The following is a 20349-nucleotide window of genomic DNA, read 5'->3' as shown; positions in this document are numbered from 1 at the left end:
TGACTGCTGGGTACATAACAAAATTAAGGCAGATATAAAGATGTTCTCTGAAACCAATGAAAACAAAGATAAACATATCAGAATCTCTGGGACACATTTAAAGCAGTGTGTAAAGGGAAATTTATAGCACTAAATGCCCACAAGAGAAAGCTGGAAAGATCTAAAATTGACACTCTAACATCACCATGAAAAGAACTAGAGAAGCAAGAGCAAACACATTCAAAAGCTAGCAGAAGGCAAGAAATAACTAAGATCAGAGCAGAACTGAAGGAGAGAGAGACACAAAAAACCCTCCAAAAAAATCAATGAATCCAGGAGTTGGTTTTTTGAAAAGATCAACAAAATTGATAGACTGCTCACAAGACTAATAAAGAAGAAAAGAGAGAAGAATCAAATAGACACAATAAAAAATGATAAAGGGGATATCACACCCGACCCCACAGAAATACAAACTACCATCAGAGAATACTATAAACACTTCTACACAAACAACCTAGAAAATCTAGAAGAAATGGATAATTTCCTGGACACTTACACTCTCCCAAGATTAAACCAGGAAGAAGTTGAATCCCTGAATAGACCAATAGCAGGCTCTGAAATTGAGGCAATAACTAATAGCCTACCAACAAATAAAAGTCCAGGACCAGATGCATTCACAGCTGAATTCTACCAGAAGTACAAGGAGGAGCTGGTACCATTCCTTCTGAAACTATTCCAATCAATAGAAAAAGAGGGAATCCTCCCTAACTCATTTTATGAGGCCAACATCATCCTGATACCAAAGCCTGCCAGAGACACAACAAAAAAAGAGATTTTAGACCAATATCCCTGATGAACATCAATGCAAATATCCTCAATAAAATACTGGCAAACCGGATACAGCAGCACATCAAAAAGCTTATCCACCATGATCAAGTGGGCTTCATCCCTAGGATGCAAGGCTAGTTCAACATATGCAAATCAATAAATGTAATCCCGCATATAAACAGAACCAAGACAAAAACCACATGATTATCTCAATAGATGCAGAAAAGGCTTTTGACAAAATTCAACAGCCCCTCATACTAAAAACGCTCAATAAATTCGGTATTGATGGAACGTATCTCAAAATAATAAGAGCTATTTATGACAAACCCACAGCCAATATCATACTGAATGGGCAAAAACTGGAAAAATTCCCTTTGAAAACTGGCACAAGACAGGGATGCCCTCTCTCACCACTCCTATTCAACATAGTGTTGGAAGTTCTGGCTAGGGCAATCAGGCAAGAGAAAGAAATAAATGGTATTCAGTTAGGAAAAGAAGAAGTCAAATTGTCCCTGTTTGCAGATGACATGATTGTATATTTAGAAAACCCCATTGTCTCAGCCCAAAATCTCCTTAAGCTGATAAGCAACTTCAGCGAAGTCTCAGGATACAAAATTAATGTGCAAAAATCACAAGCATTCTTATACACCAGTAACAGACAAACAGAGAGCCAAATCAGGAATGAACTTCCATTCACAATTGCTTCAAAGAGAATGAAATACCTAGGAATCCAACTTACAAGGGATGTAAAGGACCTCTTCAAGGAGAACTACAAACCACTGTTCAGTGAAATTAAAGAGGACACAAACAAATGGAAGAACATACCATGCTCATGGATAGGAAGAATCAATATCGTGTAAATGGCCATACTGCCCAAGGTAATTTTTAGATTCAATGCTATCCCCATCAAGCTACCAATGAGTTTCTTCACAGAATTGGAAAAAACTGCTTTAAAGTTCATATGGAACCACAAAAGAGCCCGCATTGCCAAGACAATCCTAAGTCAAAAGAACAAAGCTGGAGGCATCATGCTACCTGACTTCAAACTATACTACAAGGCTACAGTAACCAAAACAGCATGGTACTGGTACCAAAACAGAGGTATAGAGCAATGGAACAGAACAGAGTCCTCAGAAATAATACCACACATCTACAGCCATCTAAACTTTGACAAAACTGAGAAAAACAAGAAATGGGGAAAGGATTCCCTATTTAATAAATGGTGCTGGGAAAATTGGCTAGCCATAAGTAGACAGCTGAAACTGGATCATTTCCTTACTCCTTATACGAAAATTAATTCAAGATGCATTAGAGACTTAAATGTTAGACCTAATACCATAAAAACCCTAGAAGAAAACCTAGGTAGTACCATTCAGGACATAGGCATGGGCATGAACTTCCTATTTAAAACACCAAAAGCAATGGCAACAAAAGCCACAATTGACAAATGGGATCTAATTAAACTAAAGAGCTTCTGTACAGCAAAAGAAACTACCATCAGAGTGAACAGGCAATCTACAGAATGGGAGAAAATTTTTGCAATCTACTCATCTGACAAAGGGCTAATATCCAGAACCTCCAAAGAACTCAAACAAATTTACAAGAAAAAAACAAACAACCCCATCAAAAAGTGGGCAAAGGATATGAACAGACACTTCTCAAAACAAGACATTCATACAGCCAACAGACACATGAAAAAATGCTCATCATCACTGGCCATCAGAGAAATGCAAATCAAGACCACAATGAGATACCATCTCACACCAGTTAGAATGGCAATCATTAAAAATCAGGAAACAACAGGTGCTGGAGAGGATGTGGAGAAATAGGAACACTTTTACACTGTTGGTGGGACTGTAAACTAGTTCAACCATTATGGAAAACAGTATGGCGATTCCTCAAAGATCTAGAACTAGAAGTACCATATGACCCAGCCATCCCATTACTGGGTATATACCCAAAGGATTATAAATCATGCTGGTATGAAGACACATGCACATGTATGTTTATTGCAGCACTATTCACGATAGCAAGGACTTGGAATCAACCCAAATGTCCATCAGTGACAGACTGGATTAAGAAAATGTGGCACATATACACCATGGAATACTATGCAGCCATAAAAAAGGATGAGTTTGTGTCCTTTGTAGTGACATGGATGCAGCTGGAAACCATCATTCTCAGCAAACTTTTACAAGAACAGGAAACCAAACACCACATGTTCTCACTCATAGGCTGGAACTGAACAATGAGATCACTTGGACTCGGGAAGGGGAACATCACACACCGGGGCCTCTCATGGGGAGGAGGGAGAGGGGAGGGATTGTATTGGGAGTTATACCTGATGTAAATGATGAGTTGATGGGTGCAGCACACCAACATGGCACAAGTATACATATGTAACTAACCTGCACGTTATGCACATGTACCCTAGAACTTAAAGTATAATAATAATTAAATAAATAAAATAAATAAATATATTAAAGAAAAAAATAGATTGATTATTGTAGATATTTTCTTCTTTTCTCACTTAATATTGAGTTCTTAGCTGAAAACAGACATTTTTTTTTATTTTTTAGATGGCACTGATATTGTTCATTTGATGCTAAATGAGTAGGAAACTTCAAAATTCTTAAATCTTAATTAATTCTGCTCCCAGACATTTTTAAAGTTTCAGTTCCTAGCCAGTGGAGGCCTGACTGTGCCATAGCTTTGAACCCAATACCTAAGTAACGAGGTGTTTAATGTAGGTAAGATTAATTTTTAGATTGCTGTAAGAAGAAGAGCTACTCTCATAATTAGAACTTCTGGTTTAGTTAATATTTACTGGAACCCTTTCTTTTTGGTTTAAATCTTTGTTGAAAATTGCAGGGAAATTGGCTATTATGTGGATAAAGGGGGAAAAAAACAACAAACCAATACTCTTTGTTTTTCTCTCTACTATGCTCATGCCAATAATTCCGGCAAAGAAACAAACACACAAACAAATAAAAAACACAAAACAATGTGTGTGTTTGTCTTTCACACCAAGTAAGTCTCCAATTCTGTGCAGACATCAACTGAGTGTCCTACAACTCAGTTCAATTCTGGCATTATCTACCTGGAGTTAGCTTTAGATTCCATGGATTAAGGGCTCACTTCTGTAAGACTGCTTCCTACTTCAGATGCAATTGGAGTGTTGGGTCCTCAGGATACCCACTACTTCTGTCTCAGTTGGCTACATATCAAAACTTCCTATGACTTCCTCTTCAGGCCACATAATTTGGTCATAGAAAACAGTAAAACAGCCCACTTACTAGAAACCCCATATTTACCAAAAATACAAAAATTTAGCTGGGAGTGATGACACGCATCTGTGGTCCCAGCTACTCAGGAAGTTGAGGTGGGACAATCACTTGAGCCTGGGAGGTGGATGTTGCAGTGAGCCTCGATCACAGCACAGCACTCCAGTCTGGGTGATAGCATAAGAGACTCCATCTAAAAAAAAAAAAAAAAAGAAAGAAAAGAAAAAAGAAAAAAGAAAAAAGAGAAAGGATAAATTATTTTCCTTTGGTAAACTAAATTGAGAGGTTAATTAAATCTTTCAGGAGGCTTTTTATATTCATAGTGTCTTCTTGCCAGTTTGTAATTCTATAAATTTCTGAAAATGGATATATGTCTGCAAAGATAATAACTTTATTTTTGAGGATCTTTAGTATATTTTGGATTATAATTTTTGAACATCCATGATCGTTATTAACTGTATTGTATATGTTACTGACAGTTGTTGTTGAAATTAACAATTAACAATTAAAATAGTCTAGTTAAGTACTTTTTACGTAGTGTTAAGAGAAATCTGTCCTGGTTAATAGGTGTGAAAAGAAAGAAAAAGATGAACTCTTTATTTTTATATGTTTGTTTTAGATTCAGGAATACATGGGCGGGTTTGTTATATGATATATGGTGTGATGCTGAGGTTTGGGTTATGATCGATCCTGTCACCCGCATACTGAGCATAATACCCAATAGGTAGTTTTTCAGTCCTTACCTCCTCCCTCACTCCCCTAATTGTCCCAGTGTCTGTTGTTCCCATGTTTAAGTCTGTGTGTACCCAATGTTTCACTACCACAACTGAGAACATGCGGTATTTGGTTTTCTGTTTCTAGGTTAATTCATTTAGGATAATGGCCTCCAGCTGCATCCATGTTGCTGCAAAAAGTGTGATTTTTTTATAGCTGTTAGTGTTCCATAGTGTATATGTAACACATTTTATGTGTCCAGTCCTCCACTTATGGATACCTAGGTTAATTCCATGACATTGCTATTTTGAATAGTGTTGCAATGAACATAAAAGAGCGTGTTTCTTTTTCGTAAAATTATTTTTTTTTCCTTTGGCTATATACCCAGTAATGGGATTGCTGGGTTGAATGGCAGTTCTAATATTAGTTCTTTGAGAAATCACCAAACCACTTTCCACAGTGGCTGAACAAATTTGCATTACCATCAACAGTGCATGAGTGTTCCCTTTTCTCCTCAGCATTACCAACATCTGTTATTTTTTTACTTTTTAGTAATAGCCATTTTGACTGGTGTAAGATGGTATGTCATTGTGGTTTTGATCTGCATTTCTCTGATGATTAGTGATAATGAGCATTTTTCATATGTTTATTGGTAGATCTTCTTTTGAGAAGTATCTGTTCATGCCCTTTGCCCAGTTTTTAATGAGGCTATTTGCTTTTTACTTGTTCAGTTGTTTAAGTTTTTTATAGATTTTGGACTCTAGACCTCTGTGAGATGCCTCATTTGTGGGTGTTTTCTCTTGTTCTGTAGGTTGTATATTTTCTATGTTGATAGTCTCTCTTTTACTGTGCAGAATCTCTTTAATTTAATGAGGTACCACTTGCCAATCATTATTTTTGTTGCAGTTGCTTTGGAGGACTTAGTGATAAATTCATTGTCAAGACAATGTCCAGGAGGGTTTTTTCTAGGTTTTCTTCTAAGTTTTTTATAGTTTTAGGTCTTTAATTTAAGTCTTTAATCCGTCTTGCATTAATTTATTTAGATGATGAGGAGTCAATTTCATTCTTCTGCATATGGCTAGAAAGTTATCCCAGCACCATGTATTGGAAAGGAAGTCCTTTCCCCATTGCTTATTTTTGTCAACTTTGTCTAAGTGTGTGGCTTTATTTCTGGGTTCTCTATTCTGTTCCATTAGTCTATATGCCTGTTTTTGTGCCAGTTGCATACTGTTTTGGTAGCCTTGTAGTATAGTTTGTAGTCAGGTAATGTGATGCCTCCAACTTTGTTCTGTGTTGTTAGGATTGCTCTGGCTATTTGGGCTTTTTTTTTTTTTTTTTTTTTTTTTCATTCCATACATATTAGTATAGTTTTTTTCTAATTCCATGAAAAATGACTTTGGTAGTTCGATAGGAATATCACTGAATGTGTAACTTGCCTTTGGCAGCATGGCCATTTTACCAATATTGACTCTTCCTATTTATGAGGATGGAATGTTTTTCCATTTGTTTATGTCATCTATGATTACTTTCAGCAGTATTTTGTAACTCTTCTTATAGAGATCTTTCACCTCGTTGGTTAGATATATTTCTAGATTTGTGTGTATGTGTGTGTGGCTATGGTAAATGGAATTGCATTCTCTATTTCACTCTCAGCTTAAACTTTATTGCTATATGAAAATGCTAGATTTTTATATATTGATTTTGTGTGCTAGTACTTTACTGAAGTTATTCATCAGTTCTAGGAGCTCTTTGGCAGAGCCATTAGGGGTTTTGAGGTATAGAATCATACTGTCAGTGAAGAGAGATAATTTGACATCTTCTTTTCTGATTTAAATGCCTTTTATTTTTTTGTCTTGCCTGATTGCTCTGGCTAGGACTTCTAGTACTACGCCAAATGAAAGTGTTGAGAGTGGGCATCCTTGTCTTGTTTTAGTTCTTAAGGGCGATGCTTTAGCTTTTGCATGTTTACTATGTTGTTGGCTGTGGGTTTGTCATAGATGGCTCTTATTATTTTGAGGTATGTTTCTTTGATGCCCCATTTGTTGTGGGTTTTTCTCATGAAAGGATGTTAGATTTTATCAAAAGCTTTTTCTGCATCTGTTGAGATGATCATGTGGTTTTTGTTTTTAATTTTGCTTGTGTGGTGAATCATATTTATTGACTCATATATGTTGAACCAACCTTAAATCCCAGGAATGAAACCTTCTTGATTTTGGTACATTAACTTTTTGATGTGCTGCTGGATTTGGTTTGCTAGTATTTTGTTGAGGATTTAGATATTGGCCTGTTGTTTGCTTTTTTCATTGTGTCTTTGCCAGGTTTTGGGATTAGAATGATGCTGACTTTGTAGAATGAGTTGGGGAGAAATCACTCCTCCTTGATATTTTTGGAATAGTTTCAGAAGGATTGGTTCCAGCTCTTCTTTGTATGTCTGGGAAAATTGGGCTCTGAGTCTATCTGGTCCAGGGCTTTTATTCATTGATAGGTTTGTTTTTTTTTTTAATCACTGATGCAATTTTGGAACTCATTAGCGGTCTGTTCAGGATTTTGATTTCTGCCTGATTCAATCTGGCGAGCTTGTGTGTTTCCAAAAATTAATTTATTTTTTTCTAAATTGTCTAGTTTGTAATTCATAGAAACATTCATAATAGTCTCTGAGGATCTTTTATATTTCCATGTGATTTATTTGTAATTTCACCTTGGTCATTTCTGATTGTCCTTATTTGAACCTTCTCTCTTTTCTCTTTGAAGATTAACTATTAAATAAAATTTTTTACATATACATTGGAAACTTCTTAGAGTTCTTAAAATAGTGATGAAGTGGGACGCAAGAAACACCATCCCAAAATACAGCATCTTAGCATACTTAATCATTTAACCCGAAAGAAAGTTAAAAATCCACAGAAACAGAAAGGTCTTTCTGACCTCCTCCCACCACTTTTTTCCTGAAAAGGATCATGAAAACTAGAATTCTCCCAGCCCCTTTCACCCTGAAGCAAACCATAAAACCTGAGAAGGTTACTCTCTGATGTAATCCCTCTCTTCTCCTAAAGGCCTTCATATGACAAGTTTCTGTCCTATACCCAGAGAGATGGAGTTTGACACAGAGATGCCAAAAAGAATCTGAACAATAAGGCCTTGCTGAGTTCCCCTCAGTTTATTATCATTAAGTCATACTCTTTTGTCTGCCAATCATACTTTTTTTTTTTACAACTGTCTATAAAGATACATTATTTTCTCTGGGTCTTTTCTATCTTTATTTCTGAAGGTTCCTATGTCACATAAAACTTATATTGCATAAATTTGTATGTTCTCCTCTTGTCAATCTGTCTTTTATTTCAGATAGGTCGGCCATGAACCTTGCAATGGGTGAAGAAAGAAATATTTTCCCTTCTACAATAGTTGTATACTTTGGCTCTCTAGAAGTGACATTTTTTGACAGAGAGTTTCATGAGTTTATTTAAACACATAATTATTATTTCTTAGAGATTAACAATTATATTCCTCAACTGCAGTCACATGAAATACCCTGTGATAAGTAGAATAAAGGCCCCTCAAAACTATCCACGTCCTAATCCCTGGAATTAGTAAATGTGTTACCTTCCATGGCAAATGGAAGATTGTTCAGATCCATAATAAAGCTTGTTTAATCCTAGAGGGGTCCTGTTAACAATTCCTTCATTATCCTGTCATGTGTCAAGGCCCAGGGAAAGCCTAGACAAAACTCTTGGTGGGCTTTTGTTACATTCCAGCCTTTGCATAAGGGCACTGGCTCTATCAGCTTTTAATATTTAACTTAACCACTCAGTCAGTGCCAAAACATTTGTCATAGAGGCCTGCCTGTTGAGCTGTTAGTGAGACCTGGCCTACCACATTAGTTCATAATGCTATATAATTTCCACTAAGCCATGCTTTCTGTAGATGAAGAAAATGATAATATGTGTGGATACATAGATATTGAGGACATTTTAAAATCTATTCATTTATATTTCAAATACCGTTGTTTTAATTGTCTTTTTCTCCTCATAGAAGAGTGCAGACAATTTCAATTTTAAAGTTCAAAACTTTAAAATTTGTTTATGTTTCCATTTTTTCTTTATATTATAATTTAAAATGATTACTATGTTAATAATAAATATATAATAAAGCCTTGTTTCTGCCATGCAGCCTTTATAGCTAACACTGAATTTTTCCCCCTTTTCTCTTCAGATTTCATACATGGTGATTTAAAGCTATCTCTTGTTTTATTTGACTTTAGGCATCTGACAGAATTGACAGAACTGCTCTGTTACTTGTGCGGTTTGGGTGAATAAATCTGCTATTGAGTTGTAGAGCTTATTTAAAGCCTTATATTAGCTGTAGTTTTTATTTCACAATACATATAACAATTTTCATTTTATGAAAGTAAATTTTATATAATGTATATAGTTCTTTTCCAATTATAAAAACAGTTTGCTATAGAAATTAGGAAGAATTATAGAAAAATAGTAAATTCAGAAACTTGAAGTAAAGAAGAAAATTAAAAATTACCCACATAGAAGAATGAAAATGCACATTGTATTTAGGCTTAGAAAACGTCTGAGGCATTTTTATTAAGCCACTGCAGAGGGATGATAACAAACTAGGCTTCCGTCTCAACAACTACAAATTACCCTGAGGATTTTTCTAGTGTTAAAGATCAAATACCTAACTCTAAATGGGATAAAACTTGTTAAAAGCCTATTGAATTCATTTTGCATTCATTTACATACGAATTTGATTTATAGTAGGTAAAATTTATAAAAAAATTATCATCTTTAATACCAACCATGTTTACTTATTTCTCCTATTTAAAGTGTGTTTCACAAAACCTTGACATCCATATAAACCAGAAATGAATGGGAATTGGGATTCTGTTTTAGTGTTCAGTGCTAAAGGTACTATTCACCTTCAACTTCAGGTTTTACAGTTTGGAGGACAGAATGGGCAAATGCTGACTCCAAGTTATTTCTGACATCCTTGAATTTACCTGTGAGTAGTAGTCATGGTATCATGTGGGTATACAAAAGCACACTATCAATCATTTGCATAAATAAGGCGTGATATTTCCCTTATGTTAATAAGCAAAGATACATTTTCAAATATAAATAAACATACAAGATGTCATTTAGAATGTGCTTTGTGTTTTGAAATTTTGTCATGACTTTAGAGATTTCAGAAACTGTTCTTATATGAGATGTTCAACTTATACAAGATCTTCAACTAAGAAATAATAATAGCTGCTGCATGTAAAAAGGTTACTTGAAAGAAAGAGAAAATCTTAACAAATCTATGATGACCCGAATGAGTAATAAGCAGTGGTTGCTAACAGAAAATAGTTTGCTGGAAACTGCTGAAGTAACCAAATGGCTGTACCTTGAGAGTACAGATATTTCTTACATGATACACAGTCCACAGATCCTCCTGCCATTTTACTCCATGGTCATACTGAAAAAATGAATCAAATGAAAACTGAAATGCAGACAAGTGATTATGTAAACAAGCAAGTGCATGCAAAAGCATTAGAAATAAAATATATAGTTGAGACCAATAGTCTGATGAGAACCTTGAAAATGTTCAGAAAGCATTTTATTCAAGCAGTGTACAAAATTTCATTTTGAGGGATTATTTCACTTAATTTTCCACACCATTGTGGAGCAAATGGTAAAGTCCAGGACTTAAAAAGAACATAGATATATACCTTGGATATTTACTATTCAAGTAATAGGCTTGGTGACATCATACATATACTTGCAGAAAAAAGCCAAAAGATGTGTCTACGAAAAGAGTCAAACTGTAAAATATTTGAAGAGATTTATTGTGAGCCAAATATGAATGACCATGGCCCATGACACAACCCTCAGGAGGTCCTGAGAACATGTGCCCAAGGTGGTTGGGGTGCAGCTTGGTTTGACACATTTTAGGGAGGCATGATACATCTATCAAATACTTTTAAGAAATGCATTGGTTTGGTCCAGAAAGGTGGGACAGCTCAAGACAAGAACTTCCAGGCTACAGGTAAATTTAAATATTTTCTGTTTGAAAATTGGTTGAGTGTATCCGAAGACCTAGGATCAATAGAAAGGAATGTCTGGGTTGCTATAAGAGGTGGTAGAAACCAAAATTTTACCAGGTAGATGTAACTTTTAGCTGGCAGGCTTCAGAGAGAATAGGTTGTAAAATGTTTCTTATCAGACTTAAAGTCTGTATTGATGTTAGCGCAGTAGAGGTGTAATGAGGTATGTTCCACCTCCACTTCCCTTCATGGCCTGAAACAGTATCTTGGGTTAATTTTTTTTTTAATGCTTTATGTTCTAGGGTACATGTGCACAACGTGCAGATTTGTTACATATGTATACATGTGCCATGTTGATGTGCCACACCCATTAACTTGTCATTTACATTAGGTATATCTCCTAATTCTATCCCTCCCCCTTCTCCTCACCCCACAACAGTTACATTTTAAGAGCCCTGGCTATCAGGGGCTGCATTCAGATGGTTGGGGAGCCTTAGAACTTTATTTTTGGTTTGTGGATACTAGTCCTTCCACCAGCTTCAATCGAAAGCTATCATCGATTGAATTTCACATGTGTATAGTAACAAAGCTAATTTTATTAACCTGTGCTATACTGTCAAACTTTTAATGATTAATACTTATATTTGGGGCAATAAAAATTTAAAAATAATTAAAATTATTTTAATTACATTTAAATACTATATTCTACCATCCAAGAAGTTCAACTTTAGTGTTATATTGAATGTTTTAACCATTTATGTTGAAATATTTTACAGAAAAATGGCAACAAAAGTAGAAAGGTTTTGGAACCAGTTGAGATTAAGTTGTGTAGGAGAAAAATAAACCCCATAGGATTGAAATGAACCCCTGTAACAAAAGACAGATTAACACAAAAAAGACAAACAGAAGTTTAAAACTTTGTGTATTTAACGGATATGCAGAAGACACCCAAGGAATGAGTAGTTCTCAGATGGTTTTGATTCCAGTTTACGTAGCATCTTCAACAAAAAAATAGCAAATTTTTAGAGAAGTGAGAAATCAAAGGAAAAGAACTGACTCTGTAGAGGCAGCAACTTGTGGGAAGGCTAATAAATGGCAGATAAAGGTTAGTTAGTAAACCTTGTTAATGTAGATTCCTCTGTACCATCTCCATTTCCATAAGACTCTAAACTTGTCTTCAGTGGTTAACCTTTGTTCCCCCTGGTAGCAGTGGGATTCAGGGCAGGAAAAAAAAATTGTGTTTTTGCAAATCTAGAATACCTAGAGTGAGGCGGGATAGCTAGAGTAGAGAGTGATATCTTTTATCTTTGGCCTGCTTTTAGGCAAATTGAGGAAGGGCAAAGAGATTTCCTGTGTCTTCTTCTTAGTTGTCTTCAGCTCAACAATCATTTATATTTTGGGGGAGTAAATCCTGACTTCCCATAGTTGTATGCATCATGCCACCCCAATGCCTTAAAATTTTAGTGTGCATTTCCAAAGAATGGCGCTATATGTATTATAAAACCAAGTTTAGCTATCAAATTTAGAAAATGTAACACTGATAGAATAGATTTAGGTAATTAATAATTCACACTTTAATTTTGTCTGTTATCAAAATAATGTTCTCTGAAGCATTTTTGGGAAATACAATATTCAATCCAGGATCTTATACTGCATTTAGTTTTCATGTATCTTTAGTTTTCTTTAATCTGAAAGAGGCTTTGTCTTTTAAGTGAGAATACTTAAAAAATTGAGAAATGTTTCTCAATTTGGATTTTCCTGTTACTTCCTCATAATTAGCATCAGATTATGTACTTTTTGTTGGAATAATATATAAGTAATATATGTACTTTTCAGGATATATTACATATAGAGGCACATAATGACTATTTGTCTCTTATTGATGAGATTAATTTTGATCATTTGGTTAAAATTTTGCTCATTTTCTCCACTGTATAGATATCATTTCCTTTTATAATTAATAATTCATAGGGAGATACTTTGAGACTGTATAAATATTCTGTTCCTCATTAACCTTTCCTTACCTATATTTAGCATCAGTTGATGATTTTTGTCCACTCCAATCCTTAATATAATGGCTGTCAAATAAAATCTTTTCCAACTCTGCCACTAATTTCAATTGTATTATTACCTATTTACTATAAAGAAGAGCCCTGCCTTACACTTTATTTGTTAATCTACTATCAGTTTATTATCAGTATGAACTAATGGATTTCTGTTATAGTCAGTTGATTCTAATCCATCACTATGTCAGAGGCCTTTGAATCAGAGCGATTCCATCTTGAATAGGGGCTGGGTTAAGGCTGAGACCTGAGCTGCATTCTCAGGAGGTTAGGCATTCTTAGTCACAGGATAAGATAGGAGGTCGGCACAAGGTACAGGTCATAACGACATTGCTGATCAAATTGATTGCAGCAAAGAAGCTGGCCAAAACCAAGATGGTGACAAAAGTGACGTCCTATTGTCCTCACTGCTCATAATACACTAATTATAATGCATTAGTATGCTAAAAGACACTCCCAGGAGCACCATGACAGTTTATACATGCCATGGCAATGTCCAGAAGTTACCTATATGGTCTTAAAAGGGGAGAAACCCTCAGTTCCAGGAATTGCCCACTCCTTTCCCAGAAAACTCATGAGTAATCCACTGCTTGTTTAGCATATAATCAAGAAATAACCACAAGTATATTCAACTGAGCAGCCCATGCCTCTGCTCAGCCTATGGAGCAGCCATTCTTTTATTCCTTACTTTCTTAATAAACTTGCTTTCACTTCATGGACTCGCCTCAACTTGTTTCTTGCACGATGTCCAAGAACCCTTTCTTGGGGTCTGGATTGCTACCCCTTTCCAGTAACAACTGCAAAAAAAGAAAAAGAAAGAAAGAAAGCAAAGAAAAGAAATTGATGTTCATTCAAATTTGGCTATGCTAACCCCTTCAAATAACTCCTAGGATCTTTTGACCTGCCTCTACCCATCATTTGTTGTTGTTGTTTGTTTGTTTTTAGCACTTTTGGGGCATGTAATTTCTGGTACAAGAGAATGTTTGGGATCATTTTGTATCTTCCTTGCTCAAGTTCTGGACTCAGTAATTCGTTTGGGGAGCCTTTTTTAAAATTATTTTTATTTATTGTTGCTCTTTGTTCCTTTGTTTTTTAGTGGGTAATGGTATTTAGAAATTCAGATCTGGGTGCTAAATGTGCTCATTGCTACTGCAGTATGTATGGTTGTTTCCAGCCCTCTCAGCAGAGTGTGTGTGTGTGAGAGAGAGGGAGACACACACACACACACATATATATGTCAGTACTTGTCTCCAATCACATGAATACCCACTACAGGGCTCTTGTCTTTCTCCATTCCACTATTACATACTCATAAGTTGATTTTTCCCTGATTACATACTCATAACTTGATTTTTCCAATGTGAGATGTAACATCAACACATTTGCTCATTTGCTTAACCATCTCCTGAAATCAACACATTTATTCACTTTATCAACAGTACCGTGTGCAAAACAAGTTTCAGAATTGTAATACCCAATACGTTTGTGAAAAAGAAAAATAAAAAACAACCTACTAAGAAGAGTTCATAATTTCTTTATGTTTCCTTTTTCTTTGGACTAATTTTTTTTAAGTATGTTCAAACACTGGGGATTAGTTTTGTTTATGTTTTTGTTTTTCCCTCTCAGTGTGGCTGTGTTATTCATTTGAAATGAAAGTTGGTTCATTTGTCACTGTTTGCATCCACTGTCTTCGTAATATGAAAAACACTGATATGCTTCTAGAAGTCAAAACTATGCAACAGTATCTACTTAGAGAAACCTTATTCACTCCAACCTTTTCCTACCTGGTTCAATAGGACTCCTACTCTTTGTAGGTAAATAATTTCTTGATTTCTGGTTTATCATTCTTCAGTTTCTTTTGTTAAATGCACATGTACATCTATATATTCTTTTGCTCCTATTTCCTTACACAAAGGTCACATAATATACATATGCTATACACATATACAACATGCAGTATATCTTTTTTTCTTTATTTTATCTACATGTAACACACAATGTATCTTTTGTCCTTTGATTTTTTTACACGTGTTAATGAAGAACCCTCCATATCAATTCATAGAAATCTTCCTTACTCTTGTTATAGCTACATGGAACTTCAATGTGTAAATTCAGCATAGCTTATTTAACCAATTTCCTATATTTGGACATCCCAGTATTTTGCAATTGTAAATATTGCTGAAATTAATAACCTTGTGCAAATCTCTTTACTTATTGTAGGCCTAATATGTTTGGGATAAACTCCTGAAAGTCAGATTATGGGGACAGAGGAGAAAGGGAATATATATATATTCCCTTATATATTCCATATATATATATATATATTCCTCTATTTGGGGATTGTACCAGTTTGCATTCTCACCAGAAATATATGGGAGTGCCTATTTCCACACAGCCTCACCAACAGTATGTACTGTTCAGGTTTTAAAATTTCCCAGTCTGGTAGTTGAGAAATAGTTTCTCAGTACAGTTTTAATTTAACAGATATATAATTTAAAGGGTGTGTATGTGTTATAGCTATGACTACCTTTAAGTAAGCTATTGACTTGGGATATGGGGCAATAAAAATAGTGTGAAATCCAGACTGATAAATTATGTAAGGATTGGCTTAATTTTATGAAATTTTAGGGGCCATTTCTTTCTAATGACAAGAAAGAGTCAAACACATTTCCCTATAGATTTGCTTTTCTGAGTAGTTCCCTCCCCTCAATTTTACTCATTCGTGTTGTCACCTTCTGTGAATAAGTTTTGAGTAGAAGTCTCTGATCTTCTTTACTATGTTGTACTGGCTCTTTTGAAACGAATGTTCCATGCTACCAGATGTTGAATCTCTGGATTCATGCTTTCTCATTGTTTTGCTTTGTTTTACTTTGATTTTTGCCTATGGCTACTTCTCTCTTCTCTTGTAAATGGACAAAAGGAGAATTTAGATCTATGACTCTAACAGTGGACACTCATCTCCCTCAATCCAGTGTTAAAGAGGAACATATTTTCATTGCTCTAGTGCCTGATAACTCCTCTCTTTTAAAATATTCCCTTGCATTTACAAAGAGGACCTAGTTCTTTCTCTCTCTCAAAGGGCATGGAGTCTCATTCAACAGTCATGTTCTTCACATGAGATTTATTTGCCCTTGTCTAGAAACTTCTAGTACTCCAAGAAGGAAAGGAGAGAGTCTTGTGGCTGTACACAAAGTTTTACAATATGTTTGATGAGAGAGCACATTAGATTTTCTATTTAGCCAATATTACTAGTTATATTTCAGCAGAGAAGGGTACTATATCATAGTTACAAAACAAAGTAATTTTCTGATGATGTCATAACTCCAAAATGTTGGAATAAGAATTTTGACTTAGACTCCTCTGCCTCCAAGACCGATTTCCACTGTACTACACGGCTTTGGAGTATAAATTATCCTTAGGGTCAGCATGATAATCTGTAGTCTGGGAGGATGTCAGATATTAAGGCCTGATCAATGAGAGCAGACACTGTTTAAATATGATCACCCTACCATTCAGATTTGTCTACTAAGTAGAAAAGATTGAGACTTGCAGAGGACAAATGACTTGGATCAGTTGAGGAAGGTTGGAGAAGGAAAAGGCAAGGAAATTAAATAATTGAAAATGCTTTGCATACAGTAGGCTCTTACTGTATATTTATTAAATATTTATTATTGAGTAATGAAGTGTTGGTTAAAATATTTTGATCTTTTTGTCAAAAGGACATTAGGAATTGGAAATAGCATAAAATACTTACAGGTAAGATAACTTAGGCAGGAGCTAAAACTGAACGGGTCAAAACTCCAGTGTAGAAAAGAGAATCGAAGGTTAAATATACTGTAGTAATCAGTGCAAAATAACTAATGTTCTGGAAATCAGAAAGTTAGTACAAAGGTCAATGAGGTCATACTTGAATCAAAAAAACCAGGAAATTAATTGAAGCTGAACAGCTTTTGCAAATTTCAGAGGACAAATAAAAAACAAAAGGGATTGTAGAAAGGTTTGACTTGAAATAGTTTCATCTATAAATAGAAACACAAAGTATGCCATATCCTATTAGGGTAGGAATACCTGACCTTCGCACACTTGATGCTGTTTGCTACATATGTGGGCCTAGGCAACAGACTATTACAAGGAAGTAAGTGCACAACAATCCTACTTGAAGTAAAAAATAAAAGTACTAGACTTAGATGTAAAATTAATATTGATTATATTCACAATACATTTAGTTTTTAATGAAGTAATACAACGAGCTCTATCAATGTAAGTAGATTATATTGTTTTATATATTTAACTTCTAATTTTGTAAGAATTGTTATTCTTTGGTAATGTTTAAATAATGAATATTATTTTTATTTTTGTAAGTAGATGTTTTCCTCTTTGTTTTCTCATTGTTATTAAATAGATATCCCAGGAGAAAAAGAAAGGAAATCTCATTGGTGAAATGGCTGCTGATATAATGTGGCATAAATATATAGCAAAAACTTAAAAAGCAACTTCATGGAAGTCAGTTTATTTCTTAGTCGTTTTAACAAAATTTATTCCAAATCTAGGAGTAATAAAAGCATAATTTTCAATTGTTCAGGCATTTGCTCAGGCTTTAGTGACTATACAACACAACCACGGAGAAATAAACCATGTTAAGACAAAATTCTTTAAAAAGTCATATTGGATTATTTATCTGTCATTGTTTAACAGTTTACCCCAACATTTATTATCTTATATTAATGTTATATTAATATTAACATTTATTAAATGTTAAAGTAACATTTATTATCTCATAGTTTCTTTGCTCCGGGAATTTAGGTGCAGCTTAGCTGTGTCATCTGGCTCAGTCTTTTGCAAGGCTGCAATCTAGGTGTCTCCTAGGCTCAGTCACATGGAGGTTTGGTGGGGGAAGAATGCCACTTCCAGTGCTGTCAGACTGAAGCTTTAGTTTCTCCTTGGCTGTTGGCTGGAGGTTGTCCTCAGTTCCTTGACATGTGGATCTCTCTATAGAGTAGCATACAATAAGGCAGCTGGCTTCCCTCATGGAAGTGAGCGAGAAGAGCCAGAAAGAATTTGATAAGTGAAGTCAGGCTTTCTTTTAACGTATTCTCGGAAGTGAGATCTTATTCACCTTTTCTCTTGAGAGCGAGTTACCAGGTCCAGCCCACACTCAAGGAGGGGAATACACAAGGTTGTTGTAAATACAGATGGGAGGAAACTGTCTTAGAAGACTGCCTTCTAAGACTCTAACAGTGGACACTCATCTCCCTCAATCCAGTGTTAAAGAGCAACATATTTTCTATGTTTTACTGTTTCCTCCCCACTCTGAGATTTTTACTAATTATCAAGTAGGATTTACATAGCCCATAAATCAGTAAGTAACATTTCCCAGACTGGCACATTCATTCTCAACTTTATTAATTAATATGCTATAAATATTTGTTGAGAAAACCTGAATCCATACAATGTCACTGTATATGCTACTGTATGTATTTTATCATAAGGGTATGTATAAGAGTATATGGATGTATTCGGCACAGATATATGCAGCCACTCTGAAAGATATACCAGAGGGTTCTTATGTAAAGTGACAACTATTCCTTGTTAAGAAAATGCAGGAAAGGCTCGTTTGGCTTAGGAAGTAGTCTGTGTTCTGCTTTAATCTGGATTTCTCATTTGTGTATGTCACTTTGCTCTTGTTACTATTCCTTTCTTCCTTGGTGTTGATATCTCTTATTTCAGGATTCTTATTCTATTTGCAAGAAACTCCTAGTATCTGCTAATGCAATTGCTCAAAGGTCATTTTAAGTATAGTCTTTATAAATTGATTTCTGCAGAGTCTTTGCTGCCTTTGCTCCAGTATGCCCTGCAAAATCCTTTCTGCCTGCATTGGTTGTTAACCTCAAGAATAACTTTTGTCTATTTGCTTGGCCCTGTAGCTCCTTCTCTTGCCTGAGAAATCTATGCCTGCACTTATGTCTTTTCTGTCACCTTATTCTTCTTTGTGATGCTAAGGTTAAGGGTATGTTTTACATTCTATTCATTTTGGCCAGATGAGTCAGTTTTGGGTGGCTGAGTTGAAATGTGACCCTGCCATGTTTGCAGTACCATTGTATCAACAAAAATTCAGGAATAATTTTCTTCACAGTGTTTCATTTTCATGATTTTGTATGCTACGTGATGATGATAAGATAGAAATGATAGATACTGTGCATCTTATTTGAAAAAAATCTGAAAAACTTTTGTTCTTTATCATCATGGCAATATCAAGGACTATTTTGACCCCCTTTCTCTCTCTCTCTCTGATAGCTAACTAGAGAATTACAAATCAAGAGCCCCCCTTTATAACTTTAATTTTCTAAATGAGGAACTGTATCCAGTTTATTCAATTTAGTTTTATGCTGGCACAAACTTCCTAAGAAGGTATGACAGGATTTATTTTATTTTATTTTTTTGGACGAAGTCTCGCTATATTGCCAGGCTGGAGTTAAATGGCATAATCTCAGCTCACTGCAACCTCTGCCTCCTGGGTTCAAGTGATTCTCCTGCCTCAGCCTCCTGAGTAGCTGGAACTACAGGCACGTGCCACCACGCCCTGCTAATTTTTATATTTGTAGTAGAGATGGGGTTTCACCATGTTGACCAGGATGGTCTTGAGCTCTTGAACTCTTAATCTGCCTGCCTTGGCTCCCAAAGTGCTGGGATTACAGGCATGAGCCACCGCACCCGGCCAGGATTATTTTTTTAAGAAAAATTAATGTACTCTATTGGTATACACGTCTTTTCTCTTTGGTCCTCTTATTTAGTAACTTTAATCCTTTTATTCTTTCAATCTCATAAAAAAATAGCTATAAAGACAAGGAGAGACTTTTAATTTTATTCCAAATGTAGAAGAGAAATGATTATAGTTTTTTATAGTTATTGTTTGTTTCTCAAATAGAGCTAGATGTTTTATCATTCTATTTTAGTTTAATGCAGTAAAATCTTCAAGTTAGTGTTCTGGCTTATTAAATACTTGGGTTTTTTTTGTTGAGAGAACAGAATAAAAATATGCAGATTGTGTGAATTCAGGTGTGTGATGTTTTCAACAGCCTACAAATCATAAAATGCAATTTTCTCCTTTTAGTGCCTGGTTCATAATACTAAATGGCTTAGAAAATTGTATTAGGTAATTTTCTCTAGTGCATTTGATGCACATTGCACTAATATTGTGAAGTGCCTTTGTTTTAATACATTTTCTTATAAGTTAGATAAATTAAAATTTCTGAAGGATGGAATTGGATCAAGATGATTATGATTAGGAAGATGGCTCATTCCTCTCCAATAACATTAAATATGGTTAATTCCATGCATTACTGATGTAAACCTAAGTAACTTCACCATTTACTCTAATGACCACTTTCTTGCTTACGTATTAGTAGACGAAGAGTGCTTTGTCTAATATTTATGCAACAAAGGCTCT

General features: G+C 35.0%; 1 protein-coding gene across 1 annotated transcript in view; it reads left to right on the top strand.

Moving 5' to 3' along the window:
• STPG2 (sperm tail PG-rich repeat containing 2) overlaps window positions 1-17550 on the top strand; it is a 547712-nt gene extending 530162 nt beyond the window's left edge. The window contains exon 11 of the mRNA XM_078002688.1: window positions 17305-17550. Within this exon, the coding sequence (XP_077858814.1) occupies window positions 17305-17388 (84 nt within the window). The 3' untranslated portion in view covers window positions 17389-17550. The remainder of the gene's footprint in view (window positions 1-17304) is intronic.
• The last annotated feature ends 2799 nt before the right edge of the window (window positions 17551-20349 follow it).

Source organism: Macaca mulatta, chromosome 5 (assembly GCF_049350105.2).
Source record: "Macaca mulatta isolate MMU2019108-1 chromosome 5, T2T-MMU8v2.0, whole genome shotgun sequence".
NCBI classification, from domain to species: domain Eukaryota; kingdom Metazoa; phylum Chordata; class Mammalia; order Primates; family Cercopithecidae; genus Macaca; species Macaca mulatta.
This window is presented reverse-complemented; position numbering and strand designations above follow the sequence as displayed.